The sequence below is a fragment of the Arachis hypogaea genome, chromosome 13, assembly GCF_003086295.3.
Source record: "Arachis hypogaea cultivar Tifrunner chromosome 13, arahy.Tifrunner.gnm2.J5K5, whole genome shotgun sequence".
NCBI lineage: Eukaryota > Viridiplantae > Streptophyta > Magnoliopsida > Fabales > Fabaceae > Arachis > Arachis hypogaea.
Genome location: NC_092048.1, coordinates 137,526,334 through 137,547,403, shown reverse-complemented (window position 1 = coordinate 137,547,403; position 21,070 = coordinate 137,526,334). Strand labels below are relative to the sequence as shown.

Here is a 21,070-nt window from a genome sequence, read left to right as displayed (position 1 = left end):
GATTTTTAACGAGGCATCATAGTAGAGGCTAAGGGAAAATAGGCTATTTAAACCCTTAGTAGCAAGAAGGTACCTCCTCAATTAATAAAGATCTTTTCATCTACAATATCTCTTATAAAGTCCTTTTTTATTTTTCTAAGTCTTTCTACGAAACGCGCCGACTTAAGCTCGACAAAACGTAAAAATCCCATGAACTGACCTAGATGGTCATCAGGATAAAACGACGAGGTACAAGTTGGCGTAAAGAGGTTATATAAGCCGATCGTAGACAAACTCGGAAACAACCCGACTCATAAGTCGGGACGAAACTCCGAGTAGGAAAGCTCGAAAACACTTCGACTCGAAAGTCGGAATGACAAACCGAGCAAGAGGAAAACGCATCGCAAAAATAACCTAAAGTCGTAAAAACCCAATAAAACATGGTTGGGCGTAAGGAATAACAAAAAGAGATCGAAAAACCTAGGAAAAAGTTTAAAGGCTGCTTAAAAGTCCTTAAACAAAAAGGTTCGGAAAAACAGACGAACCAATAGGAAAGGTTCTCGGAAAAGATCAAGAGGATTTTGAAAAATCAAAATTAGAAAAGCATACACACATAAGGTAACTTAAACCCTTATCCAAAAAAGGGTATTTATTTTGTTAATTTAAAAACCCTTATTCAAAAAGGGCATTTGCTGAAATATTTTGTTTGCGGCCTTAAAAGGCCAAAATCGTTCAAACCTCACCAAACAACATATAAAGAGTTTAAAAAAGGGGGGACTCACAGGCCGAGCCCCCATATAGCCATAAAAAATTATTTTTGCAGAAGAACAGATGAGTCACCACTACCAGAGTCAGGAGGAGCGCCACCAGGACCGGGGAGAGAGGCATCCACAGGAGAGGAAGAGGAAGTCGGAGGAATAACGGAAGAACTCGGAGCGTCCGCAGAACGAGGAGGGGACTCAATGATCCTCTGCCCCCGAGTCTTCAATTCTGACTCGGAAACAACCACGGGGACAGGAGGATCTACGATGGCGCCATCAATTACCACCTTATTAGGATGTAAAGGAGAAAGATCCAAGTCGGGAGCGATAACTCTGACTTGCTCCAAGAAAATCCTCCAAGACTCCTCGGCACCGTCAGCGATAGAGTCCTCCAAATCGGCGTACGCATTCCGAGAATTCAGCAAATCCTTCTTCACAGACACAAGATCTTGAAACAAACTCTGATAACTCTCCTGTGCTGTCTTCCTCAAACTTGCCTCCATATTGCATTGAGCTCGCAGCTTGCTCTCCTTCTCCCGAAGGCTATCTCTCTCCGCCCTCAGTTTAGCTACCTCCTCCTTCAACTCCCTCTCATGACCCTGGTAAGCAAGAAGCCTCCCCTCCAACTCCTCAACCTTCGAGGTTACCCCCAAAGAGCTGAGGGGAGTCTTCTCAAAGATATCCAAAAGCTTGCCACAAACACCCGCCGCCCGAAAACTCTCCTCAGCCTGAATGGTGAGGTGGTTTCGAACAGAAACATCATCCATGCTTATATGAGGGTAGATGTTCTTTCGGACGAATGCAAGAGCATCCGCCTTAACCCCACCATCAAAAGAAGAGCCAGACTCTAAAGTCTAACGCTTCTTCTTCTCTGGCTCAGGAAGAAGTCGGGCAGAAGAAAGTGGTCGGGTCAAGCTGGAAGAAGAAATCACAATGGGCTGAGAGGGAGTCCCCACGTTCTGAGGAGGAGGAGGAGGAGGAGGAGGAGAGACGATTGCCCTGGCACCACCGGCCCTGGCCCGAGACTTGGCCTTAGCCTCCTGAACTCTCTGGTAAGATTCCTGTGCATTCTTCTTGGCCATATCTGCAAAAGAAATAATTAGCGAAATTTACAAGTCGGCAAACCTCAAGTCGACAGAAACAAGTCGGAAATAGGAAATGCATTTACTACCTAGTTGCGACCGAACAAAGGTCGGCATCCCCTGGAGGAATTTCCTAGTGTCCAAGTATGGGGCCCTCCCCCACGCTTCTCGGAAAAACCCCACAATGGCCGCCTCCACCTCGTCCAGGTCATCTAGACCATACTTTTCACAAGGGGAGGCCTCCAGCCAATAAAGGGGAAAACGAGGGGAAGAATACTCATCCAGGATAAAGGGGTAGTGATCCTCTACAGCTTGTACTTTGAAAAAATAATTTTTGAAGTCATGGAAGGATTCGTCAAAAAGGGTGAAAATCCTCCGACCTTGTATGGCTCGGAAGGATACCCATTGCTGTTTGTTGTTTAGCCCACTAAAGGGCTTAGTCATATGAAAAAGAAAAAAGAAAATCCTCAAAGAGGTCGGAAAGTCCAAAGCGTGACTAACAAACTGATAAATCTTCAGAAAACCCCAAGAATTGGGGTGAAGTTGAGTAGGGGCAACTCGACAGTGGTGCAAAACAGATATTTCAAAATCCGAAAAAGGAAGAAAAACACCCAAACGGGTGATCATACATTCATACATAAAGAAAAAATGAGGGGCCGCCTCATTGGCCCTCCCAAAACAAACTCGGTCTTCCGGACCCGGGGTTATCAACTCATATTTTGGCTCGTCCTCCTCCGAAGTGCAAAGCCTATGATGAGTACGAAGATGAGTAATAAACTCAGCGTCGACCAAGGGTTCCTCCCCAAGGACTGTGACATCAACCCACTGAGAAAGAACATCTACAGAAGCCATTTTCTTTTATGAAAGGTGACAGAAACCTACAAAAGAAAAAAGAAAAAAAAATCAAAAAATACGGTCCCTAAAGAGGGGGGATACGAAGCCAAAATCTACAGACCAACCTATCTACCCACAAAACAAAAGCATGCAAACACAAGGCATGACGTAAAAGAAGCAAAGCTAACCTTTATCCAAAAAGTGAAGGTTGGAAGAAGCAGAAGTCTCCAAGCGCAAGAATGCAGCACGAACAAGGAAAGAAGAAGTTTGAAAGATTGCGGAAACGGAAAAATGAAAAAGAGGGAAAGTATTTATAAACACGCTAAGGGGCATAATGGTAAAAGCGGAGCAGCCATTAATGAGAGTGCACCGTTACCAAAGCCATCAATCCCTAAGCACATCCCTAACGGACACGACGCTTGAATAGACGTAACTGTCAGAAACAAAAGGTCGCGAAAATCACGTCGGTTTAAAAACCCGTGTTTCCTCCAAGAAAGTCGGCTACGAACCCGAGTTAAATACTTGAACCCAAGCCCTAAAGAGATCTTGGGCTCAAGTAGGGGCACTGTTCATACCCTGGCCCAATGAGAAAGGCCCAGGTCCAAATAAAAGGCCTAGTCCGAAGGATTAAGCCTAGCTAAATACCGACCTTCACATAAGAGGTCGGTATCGACCACGACTTACTCTAAAGAAGTCGGATATGAGATTAGCTGGCGGATAAACGCTCATTCAAATGAGTAACCGCCCCTAAAATCTCTCTAACCGCTTCATAAAGCCATATCTTAACCTCCCCAAGATAATGGGACGGTTAGTACCCTAAAGATACGGCACTACTCCAACGGTGGTTATTGGCTCACCACTATAAATACACTGACATCCCTCAGGTATCTCTAAACCCAATACTCTCTAGACTTGCTAACACCCTTGCTGACTTAGGCATCGGAGTGTCTCTGCAGGTACCACCCCCCATTCACCCACGTATACAAGTCGGAAGGAGGCTCCAGCGTGTAAACCAACTCGGAGTTCACCCTCCGCGGACGATTGGGCCAACCTACACCATCTATTCTATTAATCTCCGGTTACCCACCGTAACAGTATTATTTTTAAATTTTAAATTACTAAATTTAAATAAACATATTCATATTATTTTAATTTTTTTATTTAAATGAGCATATCCGTATTGTTTTAAATTAATAATTTAGAAAAAAACACTTGTATTAATTTTAAATTTTTAAATTAAAATTTATAATTTAAAAATAATATAAGGATATTTATTTTTTAATTTAAAATTAACGGTTTCAAACAAATATTTTTTTCAAAATTAAATTAATATAATTAATCATAAAAGTTCAATAATACGAGTATATTTATTTTTTTTATCAAAATAAATTTAATTATTAATTTAAATTTTAATTCAAAATTTAATAATTTTAAAATTTTAAATTGTTTAAATAAATTAATTAATTAAAAAATAAAAATATAGCAATACATTTCAAATTGTATCAAAATATATCAAGTTGGGCTGTAACCAATTCCCCATGGTTGAGGAGCAATTTATCTAATTACTGGGCGAACACAGTTCGTCTACTCATTTGGTGATGAATTGTATGCAATATCCAAAAAAAAAATCAATTTTGGTAAATAATATTGTTTTATTTTTTTTTTGGAAATAATAATTTTTTTAATTTATAAAAATAATCCTGGGCTAAGGTTAGGGTTTTTATGCCCCGAGTAGCCTTCTGATAGTTTTCTTGGATTTTAAGCTCCGTTGTCTAACAAAAAAGAATACAAATCTTCCAAATTCAACAATGTGCGATCTCCATGAACCATTCCTCTAACACCATAGTGCTGCAAACTAAAGAAATCAGTTTATCCCTAGTTCTTATCTCAAAAAAAAAAAAAAAAAGAGATAGAGAAATCAGCTTATGGATTATAACAATCTAGCATGTGGCACAATATTGAAAAGGATTCTACAGACTACAACAATAAATATTAGTTGCTGTTTTTATTTTAAACAACAAACATTTGTTTTTTTTTTATTAAAGGTTTGGGTCAATAGTGACTTTTGGACTTTTGGTAAAAGTGCTAATAGTTTATCAATAAATGGAAGCCGATATTGAAAAAAGGATTGAGCCCAGATATTAGAGGTTTGGCCCATATTTAGATGTGACAGTTTGGTTGACCGAAAACATAAAAACAAGTCATTACCAAAAAGAAAAAAAAAACATAAAACAAGTGATAAAAGATGAGTTTTTTTTTTTGGTGACTTGATAAAGGATGAGTTAATAATCAAATTAGTCCCTCAAAAATAAGACAATTTTAAAATTTATTCTTGAAAATTTTTTTAATTAAATTATTCCTTTAAAGATTACGAATTAATTATATTTATCTTCCAGTCACTCGATTATCAATTTTTTTCAAAAATTAATGTTGTAAAACGTTAATTGATAACATATATAATACCTGATATGTCTAATTAGATGTTAGTCAAATATATTTATGAAAATTTATCAATTTAGTCATTTTTTTAATTACAAAAGTTCTATTCTAAATGTGATCTAATGACTAAATTGATAGATTTTCATCAACATATTTAATCAATACAATTAAATATGTTATGTGTCATATATACTATCAGTTAATATTTCACATCATCAATCATTGACGAAAATTATAAATAAAATAACTGAAGAACAAATATAATTAATTTATAATTATTAAATAATCAATTTAATTAAAAAAAATTTAGAGACGAATTTAAATTTAGAAATTAATTTAAATATTAATCCGCTAAAAAAATATTTGACTTTGATAAAATAAAATATATTTAACGAACTTGGCTTAGTGTGGTGTGGCTCCGAAGCTAGTATAAATATGTAAGTCTCATAGACCACATCCCAGGATTCGAGTCTCAATGAAAACAGTGAATTAAGAATCTTTAAGTAAAATGTAAAGTGCGTATTCATTAGATTATGTGTATACTAAAATTAGTCATTAAAATAAATTATTTGTATAAAATAAATATTAGAATATAAATATATATTAAAAATAAAATTAACTCACATATATTTATACATAAATATGTTAATAATTAATTTTAGTAATTAATTTTGATATAAGAATAATATTTTTGAATTAATATTATCCTATTGCATTCGCACTATCAATCAACCAATTATATGTTGCTATGCTCCAAATTACCAAAAAGTTGTATAGACTTCTTGCTTGTCTTTTTCTTTTTTAGATATATGTCAATAAAGGTGGTGCACTTCACATTTTTTTAGCGAGAAATGTTTAAAGCTGCCTTTTTAATTTTAATACTACTAAGGATAGTACTTCCCTCCCATAATTGTAGAGTTGTTGCATTGTAGCAAATTGATTATATTAATTGGACAACAATTTCAGTGACTGTACGGACGCACTGCTCACAATTAATTTATTACAATGCCTGCCACAAGCACTACTACACACCTATAAATTGGTCTAAAAATTATCCCTTAATTTGATTATGATGGGTGAGTTTTAGAATACTATATATGTAGTTGTATTTTTACAAGGTCTCGAATTCAAAACCTTGCTTTAACTAACCCGCATTAGTTCAGAATTACATTATTATTATTAGCAGTCTTTAATTAAAGAAATAGGGCATCAGGTTTTAACTCAATTTGAACTCATCTTATACACTACCTAATACATATTTTAACAATCGAAATTTACACATTAATTGTATAGAGCCTACCCTAACCTATATAGCTATACTTGTCCACTTCATTCATATTTCTCTTCTCTCAGAATTAAGATTTAAGAATGTTCTGGCCACAAATAAATGAAGCTGCTTTTTTTGACATAATCATTATTGAAATCCCACAACTTATTTATTTCAACCAAATTCAAGCCTAATCAACCCCATGCATAACCGTACCCTGCCATAAGTAATTTAATTCAACTATATGAAATAGTAAAACACTAATATTTGTGTTACATGTGACAATTTTTCAAAAAAGATTATTTGCAACTTAGAATTTATTTCTAGATGAATGAATTTAAATGTGATTTTAGAATTTATAAAAGAATATAATAAATATTTGAATTGAAGCAATGAAAGATGAGAGCTTAAAGCAATTGATGAAGCCGAAAAATAGGATATGTTTTTGGCAGACATAGCTATCTTAGGGTACAAAGAGAAACATATATAGGCCCTTGCTTATAAGAGTGCAAAGTGAAGAACAAACAGAAAAGTGGATCAAAGGAAGGCCGAAAGGGTGGGACATAAGTGATTAAATGGTACCACATGATATCAAATATAATTGGGTCCCCTAACCCCAACATGTGCATGTAAATTTGTGGCCTCCTGCCCTTCATATCAAATATCTCTTACTTGCTTCTCATCTTCTCTCACTCACATTTAATTTAAACCAACATATCTACATCTATTCAACTTTAAATTTAACAAAAAAACATTTAAATACTTATAAAAATAATTTCAATAAAATAATAAAGTAAGTAAATAAATACATGTTTTGCTTTAACAATCTATTAATATAATTAGACAGTGGTGCTTTGCAACTAAAGGCAAAAGGAAATTGAAAAAGCTATGGAAGGTAGCTAATATAAAAGGGAAAAACGGAGAAAAAGATAATGTTGGGTAGCTTTATCTTGTTTCTTTCAAGTTTTGGAATCTATGGACAATGTTTGGACTTCTATGGCATTTATTCGAGTTTATCCTCACCAGTGAAGTCCAACTACAAGCAAGCTTTTAAGTTCTATTAATTTAATATATGATCTTGACACAACGAATAGGTCAAATTATACATTCACATACAACTTGTAATTATTATCTTTTTATTATTTTATTTTAATATATATTAATTAGTCATCAATTCTAAGTTTAGTTTTATAGTATATGATTAATGGAACTCCACTTTTTGAATGTTAAAATTCTTTATGGAATCACGTACTCATTGCTTTTTCAGGTTTAGTGAAGTTAATTATTGAAGTTTAAAGGGTCATATTTTCGTTTTGTAGTTTTATTGTCTGCAGTATCTTTTATAAGCTTTTAGTTATCTAACATATTTAAGAAAATCATGTTATTATTTGACTAAGTCTTGCATGTCTTTATTAAACACAAAAGGTTCTATTCAATTTTTCTTGACACAGAGAAATTAAAAATTGATATACAAAAGAACAAAATCATGCACAATTCTGAAGGTGGAATATATATTTCAGTAAAAAAAAAAAAGTTAATAATTTTTCATAAAAAATAAAATAAAATTTCAACCAATACAAATATATATCAGTAAAAACTCACATACAATTATTTTCATGTAAAATTTATAATTAAAAATCATCACAATTTAATTAAATATATTAAATTATCTAATAATTTTTAACTATCAACTTCATACGAAGATAATTTCATGTGAATTTTTATCATATATTTTCATACAAAATTAAAAAGAAAAAAAAGAAACATCTCCAATATTTTTTTTTTATAGTTATTAAAACTAGATAGGTATAGGCCAAATGGAAAAACAATATAAACGGTGGGATTATTGTTTAATTCATTAAGACTTATATATGCATGTTACAGACTTACAGTTATATCCTTAAACAATACTATAATTTTAATCATTAAGAAAATCACTTATTATTATTTTTTATTGTTAAACTTTACAGAAAAAAGTGTACCACAATTTAGATAGATTAATATGAAGCACCCTATTATTGAAGCTTATCAAGGATTCAATAATAGGAGTTATGGCTGATCCTATTTTGCCATAACAAATCTGGTTTCCTCCCAAAAATGAAAACGACAACAGTCACCAAAAGAAAATTGGTCACAGAATAAGATTTTAGACCAGCATAGACCAACACAAGGAAAGAGAACAATCAAGGAGAACATTAATATCTTGATTCTGATCATGGTCCAACATGATTTTATATACAATTGTCTATGAAATTTAGTGCCAAAAAAAGTTAGTAATAATTTGTATACATGCCCTGATAATGTAAATAAGCTTTGTCTATTATATTTCAAAAGTTACATAAATATATTTATCTAAATAAATGATAGTGTAATTTTTTAATAAATTGTGATTGTTTATAGAAATTAAACTCTTATAGTATTTAATTTCTTTTTTTTTTGGTAATAATAGTATTTAATTTCCTGTGATACTATATATAGATTTAACTTTTTACAACAAGAGTTTGAACTGAAAAGTAGGAGGAAAGTGAGGTTAATATCCCACTAACTAAAGGTGGGCATGTTGCAGCATCAAGACCTAACTTTCTATTGCTTTGTCACTGAAGATTGAAAATGACTTTGATTCATTATATTCAGTGGAAAGTTAATGTTGATTTTTTCCATTTTGAAAAAGCAGAATTTAAATTATCAACTTTGTCTTTTTTGGTGATCATTAAATAGAAGGGAAAAAAAACGTACACCATTCCAATCTCCATTTCTATAATTTTCACAAAGGGGAACCCACTTTTCTTTTTTCTATGTTTAACTAAAGAGGAAAAGACACACACACTTTCCTTTTCTCCTTGTTTTGTTAATCAAATAAATAAATAAATTGGCCTTGTTATCTTTATTTTTTATATCTGAACTTATTTTCTTCCCAGTTTTAGTCCTAGTTTTTGTTTTGACATGACACGTTAATATTCAATGGAATAAAGATAAACTAATATCTTAGACTAAAATAAAAATTTTGAAATTTTTAGAACCAAAACAAAAAAATCACATATTTTATAGAAATTAAAAACTTATTTAAAACTAAAGACTATTTCAAGATAAATATTTTTCTAAACAAATAATTTACTAGTCTTTATAAGATAACTGTTACCAGATCCAACTATAAATTTAACTTTTAATACATTAGATATTAAGGAGAAAAGAAATCCAATCTCACACAGTTATTTTTGTTAACACATTCACATAAGAATGAATTTTTATTTTATACTAATATTTGACTTTTGATTATGGAAGCTAACAAACTATAGGGGCAGGGGGGAGCTTCATAAATGTCATAATCCTTTGGAATTACATAAATAATTTATAGAATCCTCAAAAAAAAAAAAAAAGCATCAAGTGACATGCCTTAGATGAAGACTAAGAAATTTATTCTAAACCATTGGATTTTAGTGGAAGAATCTCCTTTTCTTTTCTCTGTTTTCTCCTTGTCTCACATTTATATTATATATATGTACATTGAAGATATTTACTCAACATATCTAAACACCTGCACACTCATACAGGGTTAAGCTGTTATAGCTATGGAAGAAGCTAAAAGAACACCATTGCTGTCCTAAGAATCCTGCATAGATGTTGGTCAATCAAGAAACTTGTGTCAGCAAAAATCAGGATTAAGGCTTTTACTTTACTGGTATAACATTATAACCTCAACTTTCCCATTTTGATCATGTAGTGTTTGATGTAATGCCTCAACTAGGTCCGCTCGTGGAAGGTGAGAGACCGCGTCAGGGCGGCAGGGTTGGCGTGCAGCATCGGCGATGCCTCGACCACGTGACTCTTGTCGTTACCCTTGGAAGGGAACGCCTTGAAGAGGCCTCCTCCATTGAGAGAGTTGGCCTTCTCATTCTTGATTCCTAGTGTTGACCATATTGAACTCTTTGCAGCTTCACTAGGATCATCAATTCTAAGTGTCTTGGGGATCAACACATTATTGCTTTCTGTGTTAGGCTTTTCCTTTTGCGAATTGGCCGGGGTTATGATGTTACCATCCCTTGAGTGTTTCCCCAACGGCGAATTTGGGCCGGAACCAGGGGCCGGAGATTGGGGTGAGATGCATGGCATATTCCATGCCCAGTATGAAGGGGTGGTGTATATCGACATAGGATAGCCTGGAGGGCAAAATGTGGGAGGAGGAGGAGGCATTGGCGAATTCCATGGATACGGCCATGGAGAATTACTTGGGAAGTAAGTTAGTTGAGGAGGGAAACTTTCGACTCTTTTATCCGCCGATTCATGAGAGCTGGCATGGCCTCTCCTCTCTGATGAAGTTGAAGTTGTACCAGAAACTCCTACTGAGTGATCATTCCCATCATCATCCCTACCATAGGAAACAAAAGTAGTTGCTGCCTCCGGTGCATGAAACCCGTTTACAACACCATTTGTGGCTTTTTCTGCAATGTTCAATACAGAGGACATGGAATCACAAAGAGGAGAATCTGGGCCAAAGGTCAAGACAGCATTGTGTAGTCCATTGGGGGCATTGAGGTGAGCTGCTTGAAGCGCCTCCGGGACCATTATCTGGCGATAATGCGATGCAGCAGAGTTTTTGTTCTTTCGGCGACCAGCGCCTACTGGCACGTTCCTCATTGTTCCTCCGGCAGTCCAGTATCTCTGACAGTTCTTGCAGAAATGACGCGGCTGATTGACGTTGTAATTGTTGTAGTAGCAGAATTTGGTGTCCATGCTGTTGCATCGCGGACACGGAAGTATCTTGTCCGGTTTCTTGGGAGTTTTTTCTTGAGAAACACTGGTCTCACTCTGTTCTCCACCATTTGTGGGAGTCTTTGGGTTCTCAAATATGCCTGAAGATGTTGTTGTGGGAGATTTCAAATCCTCTGTGGTTTCTTTATCTTGTGTTGAGGTTAGTTCTCTCTTTGATGGTTCCTTAAACAATAAAGACTAAGATAAGCAATAGTATATACACACATGTAAAAGGAAAATATTGGTATTTATCATTTAAACACACAGCACATTAACCACTTAGCTATGTTTAATTCGATAACCAGGCCTAAATTATAACATAGAAAATTTAAGTTCAAAGTACAGGTTAGTGAATCCACATCATGAGATATTGGTTTGTCCTTCCTAGTTAGTACTACTAATAAATTTAAATGTTACTTCCATTAATTAATGAAACCTTATATGTTCACGTGATTAGTGCACTGTAGAGAATCAATGAACCACTTAAGTGTGGAATTCTCCCTAAAAATCATTCAATAAAAAGTAAACTTGGGAAGCAGAACGGAATCTTTGGTAGGAGACAGAGGTTACAACTTACAAGGAGAGAAACTGACTATAGAACATACTCACTGGCTTATTGGAGAACAACTCAAATAATAATAATAATTTGGTTTGGTAAAATTATTCAATTTAATAATATTTGGTTTATGCAAACATTAAACCTAATAAATACTATAAGTCAGAAAAGGACACGATCACACGAAAATGCAGAGAGATAGCACACAAAGCAAAGAAAGTTATGTGGAATATTTGGGGGCCGAAAAGGAAAAATAAATATAGAAAAGAACGGCCGTACAATAAATAAATCCAACATATTCTATAAATAATCCCCCCTGTGATGTCAGAGCGTTACAGATCATTTGGACAATTCTTATTTGGAAACCAAAAAAGGAATTTAATAATGGCCAAAAGTGCCAATCGAAAATAATTTAGCTCCCCAAGTTTGATGATTTTCATGGCGTGAAAAGCAACTTCACAAGAGCTTAGTAAAGTAAGAAATCCAATTACTAAAAATATCAATAGAACCTCTTGGATGCTGCAAGAGATCTAATAAATATAAATGAAGATTAGGATTTTTTTTCATTGAAAAAAAATATATATTGAATTTGCCAATCAACTATTTTAGGATCAAAATCAGTAGAACCTGAGAACTTAACTCACTTTCCGGTACTAAAAACAGAACAAGGGGTTGCAGAGAGAATTGATAAAAGCAAAGCAAGCCAAACCACATAATATATATATATATATATATATATATATATATTCTCAAGCTTATATTCCAGAATGGAACTGGATCCAATTTCTCTGACAGGAACCCCACAATGAACTGTTGCCACTACTTAATAAAAAAGGATTGAAGAAATTCAGCAACCATCCATCCATCCATGATCATGCCAAAAAAATTCTTGTTTATTTATTTTAAGTTTAATTAAAACAAAAATTAAATCCTGAAACTAGCCATTAAAAATTGCAGCAAAGACCTCTTAATTCAATTGATTGAAACCTGGCAAAGAATGAAACTTTTTCCAAATTTAAAACGAACCCATTAACAATCAGGACCTTATGAAAAATGGGTCGCTATCATATATGCAGAGGAAAACAACACAAATGAATTGGCACATACCTCTGTTTCTGGTTGTGATACAGAACTCACTTCAACTTCAGTTGGTGGAGAAGAAGAAGATGGAGGAGGAGGAGGTGGTGGTGGTGGTGGAGAAGGGTCATTGGGGATCAGTGGCAGCTGAATCGTCCTCCCAAAAAGCTTTATCGCCGGGTCCTTAACTTCCGACATTCCTGAGGTTGTGTTACCGATGATCAGGTTCCAGGTTTCAGGAGTATCTCTGTTCTCTCTCTCTCTCTCTCTTAAAAAAAGGGAGAAAAATAAAAAGAGTAAAATTTAAAACATAGACATGGATATATAGGAGGTGTGTATTGTAGAAATAGGAAGTGTGTTTCGTAAAACTCTAGTATCTTATGCTCACTTAAATTCACACGAAAAATGGATAATGAATAGTGTTTAAGAGCAAAGACAGAGGAATAGAGAGAAAAATCAGAGAAAGAGAGAGGGGGGAAAGAGAGGGGAGAAAATAGGTGAAGTGGTTTTGGAGGCTTTATTTTCCCCAAAGAAAAAAAAAAGATTTAGCAGAAGAAAAAATTGGTTGCCACTTCAGCAAAGGAAAGAAAATTGTGAGCCACAAGTTCTTGTGGCCTATGAGATCTTTGTGTGCTGTTGGATTCCCCCACATTGCTTATAAAGATAGTGCTGTTCTGTCCCACCCTTTTTCAATCCATGTCAGCACTCTCAATTTTTTATGTATTTATTTTTTACCTTTTTCTTTTTAATAAAAACTTTTAAATGAGTTCTAGACCCGTTAAACTATTGTGATTAGAGTTAAGTAAATCTTGAATTTAACTCATATAGAGAGAAGAAATTGGTTATAAGATACTGATTATTATTTGTATTTATATTTTTTTATTATGTATAAGTCATATTAGCTTAATTAAAAAATTAAAATTTTTTTGTTGTATTATTTTCTTTGTTTTAGAATAGCCTAATATATAAAGTTGTTAATTAAATTAGATTGGTTGTATACTCAGTTTATTTTTTTATTTAAATAAATATTTTTTGTTTGAATTTAGTTTTGAGTATATAATAATTTATTATTGAACGATAAATCTTTAATTGTAACTCAAATTTATAATGAATTAATATTTAATTTGTTAAATTAAAAGACATCGTAAAAAATATATATATAAAAATTTTATTTTCCTGAAGAAAAAAATTGTCTAACTCCCTTATTTATAAGATATCTTTCAAATTTTTAGGACTTGTCTCCGTCTTTCTAGAAATGGCAAAATTTTTTTAGATGTGGGAGATTTCTGTGGGGACTACTTCGAATGAAAATTCGACTGTGGAGAATTTTTTTCGCAGGGATGGAGATGGGGGACGAAATTTTCCCGAGGCAGGCGCGGGGACCCGAAAGGGAATTTCCGTCTTGTCCCCGTTAATCCTAAAAAATTCTAAATTTGCTTAATTGTCTTTAATAGTTTATTTCTCATATATGTTTTTTAGTTATTTCGCATGCCATATAGAGAGAGACTCAAAATTCTAATCCTCGTTTGCATAACCCTTCTTTAGTTCATATATCTCCAACGTCATCCATACTCCATCCAACCTCTCTGCAGCCACTCCTTCGCGACTCTCCCGTCTCTCCCATCTCTCCGCATTGTCACTACTCACCGTTCTATTACCCTCACCGTGCCGTTCTCTATATTCGTGGCGTTCCTTTCCACAATTCTGTCGTCGTGTCTATTCTCCTCTCTGATATTGTGTTCTCTACCTCGTTATGACGTCTCTCACTGCGTCATTTTGAAAGTCACCATTTTAATGTTTGGACTTTTTGTATGAAATCTTGCTGTTTTGTATAGGATAGATACTTTCAGCTCTATTTTTACAGAAATTAATAATTAGTCAAAACTATTAGAGAGATGAAAAATGAGATCCCCTCAGAGAATGAGACCCTATAAAAAATGGAGATGAGGAGCAATATTCCCCAACGACAAAAAATGAAGACGAAAATAGAGAGTAAATCTGGAGACGGGAATGGAGAACAGAGAGGTATTCCTTGCCCCACCCTACCCCGTTGACATCCCTACGTCCTCCTTTTCATTCGGCTCTTTTTTCTTATTTTGTATACATATATATATATATATATATATATATATATATATATATATATATATATATATATATATAAAATGAGAGCCACTTAGATAAAGACGTTTAAAACTTTTTTAAAAGATATTTTTAAATAATTAAAATTCAATACATATAATTCATTAAACTATGTTATATTTTATTAAAATTAGATCAGATAAATTGATTTGTCCAAAAAATTAATAAATTACACTTTGAACCAGTCTAAATTAATATTTTTTATATAAAATAATTACAATATCCTTATAATAAAAAATGACTAAAATATTCTTATTTTATATATATATATATATATATATATATATATATATATATATTGAGAATTTTTAACCCTTTGTTTTTTCTTTGTGTCATTATAGGGTTAGAATTTAGGATTTTTAAGATTAGAAAATATATATAATAAGAATATTTTATTCCATTTCTATAATAAAGTTATTGTAGTTATTTTTTATAAAAAATATTAATTTAAATCAGTTTAAAATTTGGTTTATCAATTTTTTGGCCAAATTAATTTGTTTAATATAATTTTAACAAAAATAATATAATTTAATTTATTATATATATTAAATTTTAATTAATAAAAAAATATCTTTAAAAAAAGACGTTTAAACATCTTTATAAAAAATCTCATTTTCACTAATTCCTCTTTTTCGGACAGATTTTCACTATTTCTTGTAACTCCTTCTTTCCTTGCTTCTTTCTTAGTCAAATTGGATCCCACCTTCCAGTTTTTGACCCTGACCTCTTTCTATTTCCCCTCCCCGCCAAATTCATACAGCTAAGGCTTTGTAATCCAGTTTTTCAATTTTTACAATAAATTTTAAAATATAACTAGATATTCTTTAAATGTTGTTTTTTATTAATAATAAAAATTTTCAATTAGTTACTTTAATAAATATAGAATATATACATTAAAATATAAAATTTAATATATTTTTTATAAAATATTTTTTAATAATTTTCTGTATTTTATAATAAACTTTTTTATTTTAAAATAAATATTCTGTTAAAAAATGTCTTAAAAGTGATAAATAAAATACAATAAATTTGTTTTTAGAATATGTAAGTTAAATATTAATTTTTACGTTTTTTTTATTTAATACATTGAAAATTTCAATTTTTCTTTTCAAATAAATAACCAATGCCCTTTATATAACGTACTCTTTAGTCTTTAGCTAAATCTAAATATAATATCATTATATTGATATAATAAATAGACACTTATTTGTAAAAGAAGATATAAAAATATAAACATTTATTTAACAATAGATAAAATAATTATTGAATATTTATTAAAGTTATAAAATACGCTACATCATCAAAATATAACATAATTTCTTATATTAATCAATCCCTAAGTGGGAGGATAGGGGACGTAACTAAAAAATAAATTTCGTAAGCTAAGTCCATGAAATCTAGGATATTATTAGTTTATTTATATATAATTTGTTATTCTCTAGTGTGTGATAAGCAATGTATTTTACAAAATAAGGTAGTAAAACTTTTATTATATTTTTAGGAACAACTGTATCATAACGTAGATTACACCACGTTAACAAGTGAGAAAACATAAGATGAGAAAACACCACATCTAACTCAAAATCTTAAGGTGTCAAGTTAATGGGTCTCTCATCTTATAAATTCCTCACTCTTCCTTGTTTTCTTTGATGTGTGACTAATTTCAACACTCCTCACACTTACAACACTAACAAAGTATACATATTAAAGTTATTATCAGTAAAAAATTTTATTTTTAAATAAATGTATAATAAATATATTTAAAATTTAGATTTTGCATATTTTTCGTTAATTTGTTAATTAAAAATCTTAAACATATATTCTAAAATTACGTATTATCTGAACCCTGGATATAAAATAACTTGTAGAAAAAAGTACTTTTAGTCATGATCATATGATGATTGTTGATGGCAAAAAATCTTAAAATATTAAAATACACGAGTCTGTGATGGAAGTGTGGCTTTGCCTAGCTCATGAGAATATATTGAAAGTACTAGGTTCCCACTTCGATCAATTCAATATTTATGTTTTAGAATAAAATAAGTGGTAATAAAAAAGATTAGAATATAAACTTAATTATAAATTCTTTCTTAAATAAAATCTGATGCTAATTTTATGATAGGTGAAAGTTACTTAAATTTTACACCAGTGTCATTCAATTAGAAATGACAAAAAAAAAAAAAATCAAAACGATTATTCACAGAAATTAATTACCTGCGATAAAAAGTTAAATAGGGATTGATGAAATTTCCATAAAAATAGAGACTTGGTGATAAGAATAAATAGCGATGGAATAATCAAATTGCTCTAATTATATATAGATAATTTTTTTTTTGTTAAATTTTGCATACACACAAATCGAACTATGATATTGATCGGCTATCAAAATTATATTGGAAGATGTTTTTTTTATGTCATTTTTTTAAATTGTTATTTCTTACAATGAATATGTTATGAGAGCATTATACAATCAAATTGAATGGTTAATTAAATTTAATTACCAAAGAAGCAGATAATCATATATATTCTATCGTCTGTGATAGAGTTGCAGATGAACTTTATAGACCTAGCTATATATATATATATCTCAAGCATTTTTGCAGATATTATTCTTGAAACATCATGAGTTGCACATACAATTGAAAATTAATAAGTTAACTATATACAATTTGGGAAGCTAATTAATGGGATATAACTTGATATTGAAACAACAAAGTGTACTATGAATGTTATATATGTATGTATACACTTAAGCATGCTTGCCATGGCAGGAGGAAACATACTACTGCTGCTGAATAATGCTGATAGTTATAGCATAAAATAGCTTATTAGAAGAAGAAGAGGAAGAAGAGGAAGAAAAAAGAGAGAGTAAAAAGTATGTGGAAAAACATGGCTTGGAAGTGCAAAGTGTCACATCTGAATAATCTTGAACTTGGAGGACCACAACTTTATAGTATTTCTGGCCGACCAGATATGATAACTTAGGAGAGATACCTTCCCATTGATTACAAATATATCTACTAACTAGTGGTGGGGCTGTCAAGGGTTTAGGGTGGAGTTATGGATATAACATAATTATTAGTAGGACTAATTAATATTTATTGGTTTATATGTGTATATAATTGATGATTAGAGGAATGTCACAATGTGACATTTCCTTAGCTAGATGCTTTTGCTTTGGTTGGGGGGTTTGTATGTGCCATTAATTAATTATACCATTAATTAGAAGAATATTTTTTTTTTATTTTATTCTCTCAACTAATGCAGTAATAAAGACATTTTTTTAACTAAATTCTAGAATTTATAATACCTGTTCTATTGTTGATTATTATTAAAGTAGTCCTTATTACTGAGATCATTCATCATGCATATCTTAAATGTGAAAGAAGAATGTGGCATAGAGATCAGAGACAGCCATGTCTGAATGTCACTCATGCCAATATCAGAAACGATTTAGATATTGCCATCTTGGTATTAGATATTGGCTAGATTCGTGTCCACTCCACTCAAAACTCAACCAATGACATACTTTTGAACTTGAATTAATTACTTTATGCAATACATATTTTATTAATTGTTGCTTTACTTATAAACCATCATATATATCCTCGTCAGTATAATTAATTAAGAAGGCTTCAAATAAGTAGATTTTTTAATAATTTATGTATAGTTATACAAATTTTGCATCAGTTTAATAATTCTTACATACCCTTATGTAAAATCATTCATCTCATTGGTAGATATTCGATTATTATGTGTGCTTCAACTTGAGCCTTTGCAATCATGTAGTGTGCTCTAGATGGTGCAAAAATTATACTTTGATAAACCATATTATTTGAATATATGTATGTTTATTGCTTCTTTATTGATATTTTAGTGTATGCATTGAAAAAATAACACTCAGTAGGTCAAAGATTTGATTTCTGAAGATGTATATGTTTATCAACTATACTACGTATACACTAAAATAAGTTATCAAAGTCAGTGACAGCATAAAATATATGTTGGACTACAAATATACATTGAAAATAAATTAAATCACACATGTATTTATATACAAATATATTGGTGATTGATTTTAGTGACTGATTTTAATGTATAAATATCATATTTGTATATTTATATATAGGATTTACTATAGCTGGCTAGGCTTGAAAGTTGAAAGGATAATAGAAGAACTAACCTCTTAATTTTTAAGGTTAGGATGGGAAACTTCTTTTAGTTGCATAATCTCTGCTACATGAATAATGATTTGCCTATAATCAAACTAAAAAGAAAACTAAAACTCATAAGGTTGATCAACGTTATTAGAACATCTAGAAGAGTACAAGACCAATAGAAATGATTGCATTTGCAACAAGCTAATGAGCCTCATCTCTTTATAATTGGTGGGAAGAGGTGTAAAAACAAATCATCATGTTAGAGGCTGAATAATTTTATTCTTATTTTTCTTAATTACACACTTTGGTTTTGACTCAGGATATATAAATATACAATCTAATTCCTTAATCTTTTTTTACAACTACTACAGGCCAGGACTACTTTGCTAATAAGGTGTTGTGTGTTCGTGGCTAGAAATTAAGAAAAGGATAGATCGTAATGCTTCACAATTAATGTCCACCACTTAATTGATTGCAAAGATTGTAATCACTTACCGACAATTGGTGAATTAAGCCAACAAATTAAAAGGGTGTTATTACATTTAAGTCAAGTCTTCTAGTGGAGTTAAAGCACTTAAAATTCAAAACATTACTTTGGCCAATTTTTTTTGTCATAAAGTATATTTTAATAAATCAAAAATTAATTCGATATAAATTTAAATTTTATTTAAAAATTTATTATTAATTAATAAATTATTATATAAAAAAAATAAAATTTAAATTTTTAATATTTATTTAAATAGATAAATAAACTAATTATTTATCCCAAGGTGGTGATTGTTAACTTTGGCCACTTTATTTAAGGAAGTCCCACCCAAGCATTTTTGGGTTTGGACACTCTTTTTCTTTTTATTATTTTATTTTTTGGTAAAGCAGAAAGTTTGCTTTTTGGAAATAGATAGCATGGCAAGTTTGGTAATCCTGCGTAGAAAGTTTGCTCTTTTAGGCTTTCGCCTTTTTTGACTTTTAATTAAGATAGCGTGTGCTTCAACTGTTCTTGTCAATTAACTTTTCATGTGTATACAGTATACACATATATAAAAAATGAAAAATATGATAGCTATTTTTAGTGAAGAAATAAATGTATACCACATTTTGGTTTAATACTATTCCTCTTATTTTCGTTTAAAAAAAAAGTAAGATGATAGATAATTTTTGTATTGCAATTAATATATAATTAATAATTCACACTTTTAATGTTATTTTGTTGGTCTCCTTCATTCTTGTTATTTGCATTAGTTATAAAATTATTGGCCATATAGTGTGTGTATATATAACTCCTTAGTTAACATGTATTTGCGAGGTATATATGAAAGAGTTTTGTGATGTCAGTTATGAATTTAAAAAGTTTTGGTTCGAGAGATCTTTTAATTTTATTAAAGTTGGATTGAAAGCTTTATTTTTATAAATTTTATTGAAGTTAAAGGAAATAAGAAACTCATTGAATTGATGAATTTTTTATTTTTAAGTTAAAAGTCATCAATTTAAGAGGATAATTTGTTGATAAAAAAATTTAAATTAATAATGAGCATATCGAGAATGTTTGAATATTATTGAGTAGGTTTTTTGAGTTTATTGAAGAGAGGTTATTATTAACGAATAAGATGGACTGATTGAAAATATTTGTCGAGTACAAGTCTTTATGATTGAAGTAGTGATTTCATGATTGAAGCAAGTGAAAATATTAAATATTTAAAACAGTTGAAGACGGTTACTCCATCATTTATATGGCGAGAACAGTTATACTTAATTTTCTTGCATATGGAGCACGTGATAGAATTGAATTGGTCGAAAAGGAATATAAATAGATAGAGTTTGAAAGAAGTAGGGGCTAAAATTCGTTTTCAAAAAAATATTCTTACAACTTCACATTCCCTCAGAATTTACTTTTTTTTATAGGGTTTCTTTCATTGCTTTACATTCCTTTTATTTTTCCTTAGCAACTTTACTTTTTTGTAAAGCCTTTCTTTTTTTTTATTTTCTTTATGTTTATGCATTGTATTCGAAATTAAAATCCTTTGATC

At 31.3% G+C, this 21,070-nt stretch overlaps 1 protein-coding gene across 1 annotated transcript; it reads right to left on the bottom strand.

The window, feature by feature from the left end:
- Positions 1–9,574: 9,574 nt before the first annotated feature.
- Positions 9,575–13,377, bottom strand: LOC112791944 (cyclic dof factor 1). Its single transcript, XM_025834996.2, has 2 exons — positions 12,775–13,377; positions 9,575–11,294 (listed from the first exon to the last, which is right to left on the bottom strand). Exons 1-2 carry the CDS (start codon positions 12,940–12,942, stop codon positions 10,104–10,106), a joined length of 1,359 nt encoding a protein of 452 aa, XP_025690781.1. The 5' UTR covers positions 12,943–13,377; the 3' UTR covers positions 9,575–10,103.
- Between the last annotated feature and the right edge of the window lie 7,693 nt (positions 13,378–21,070).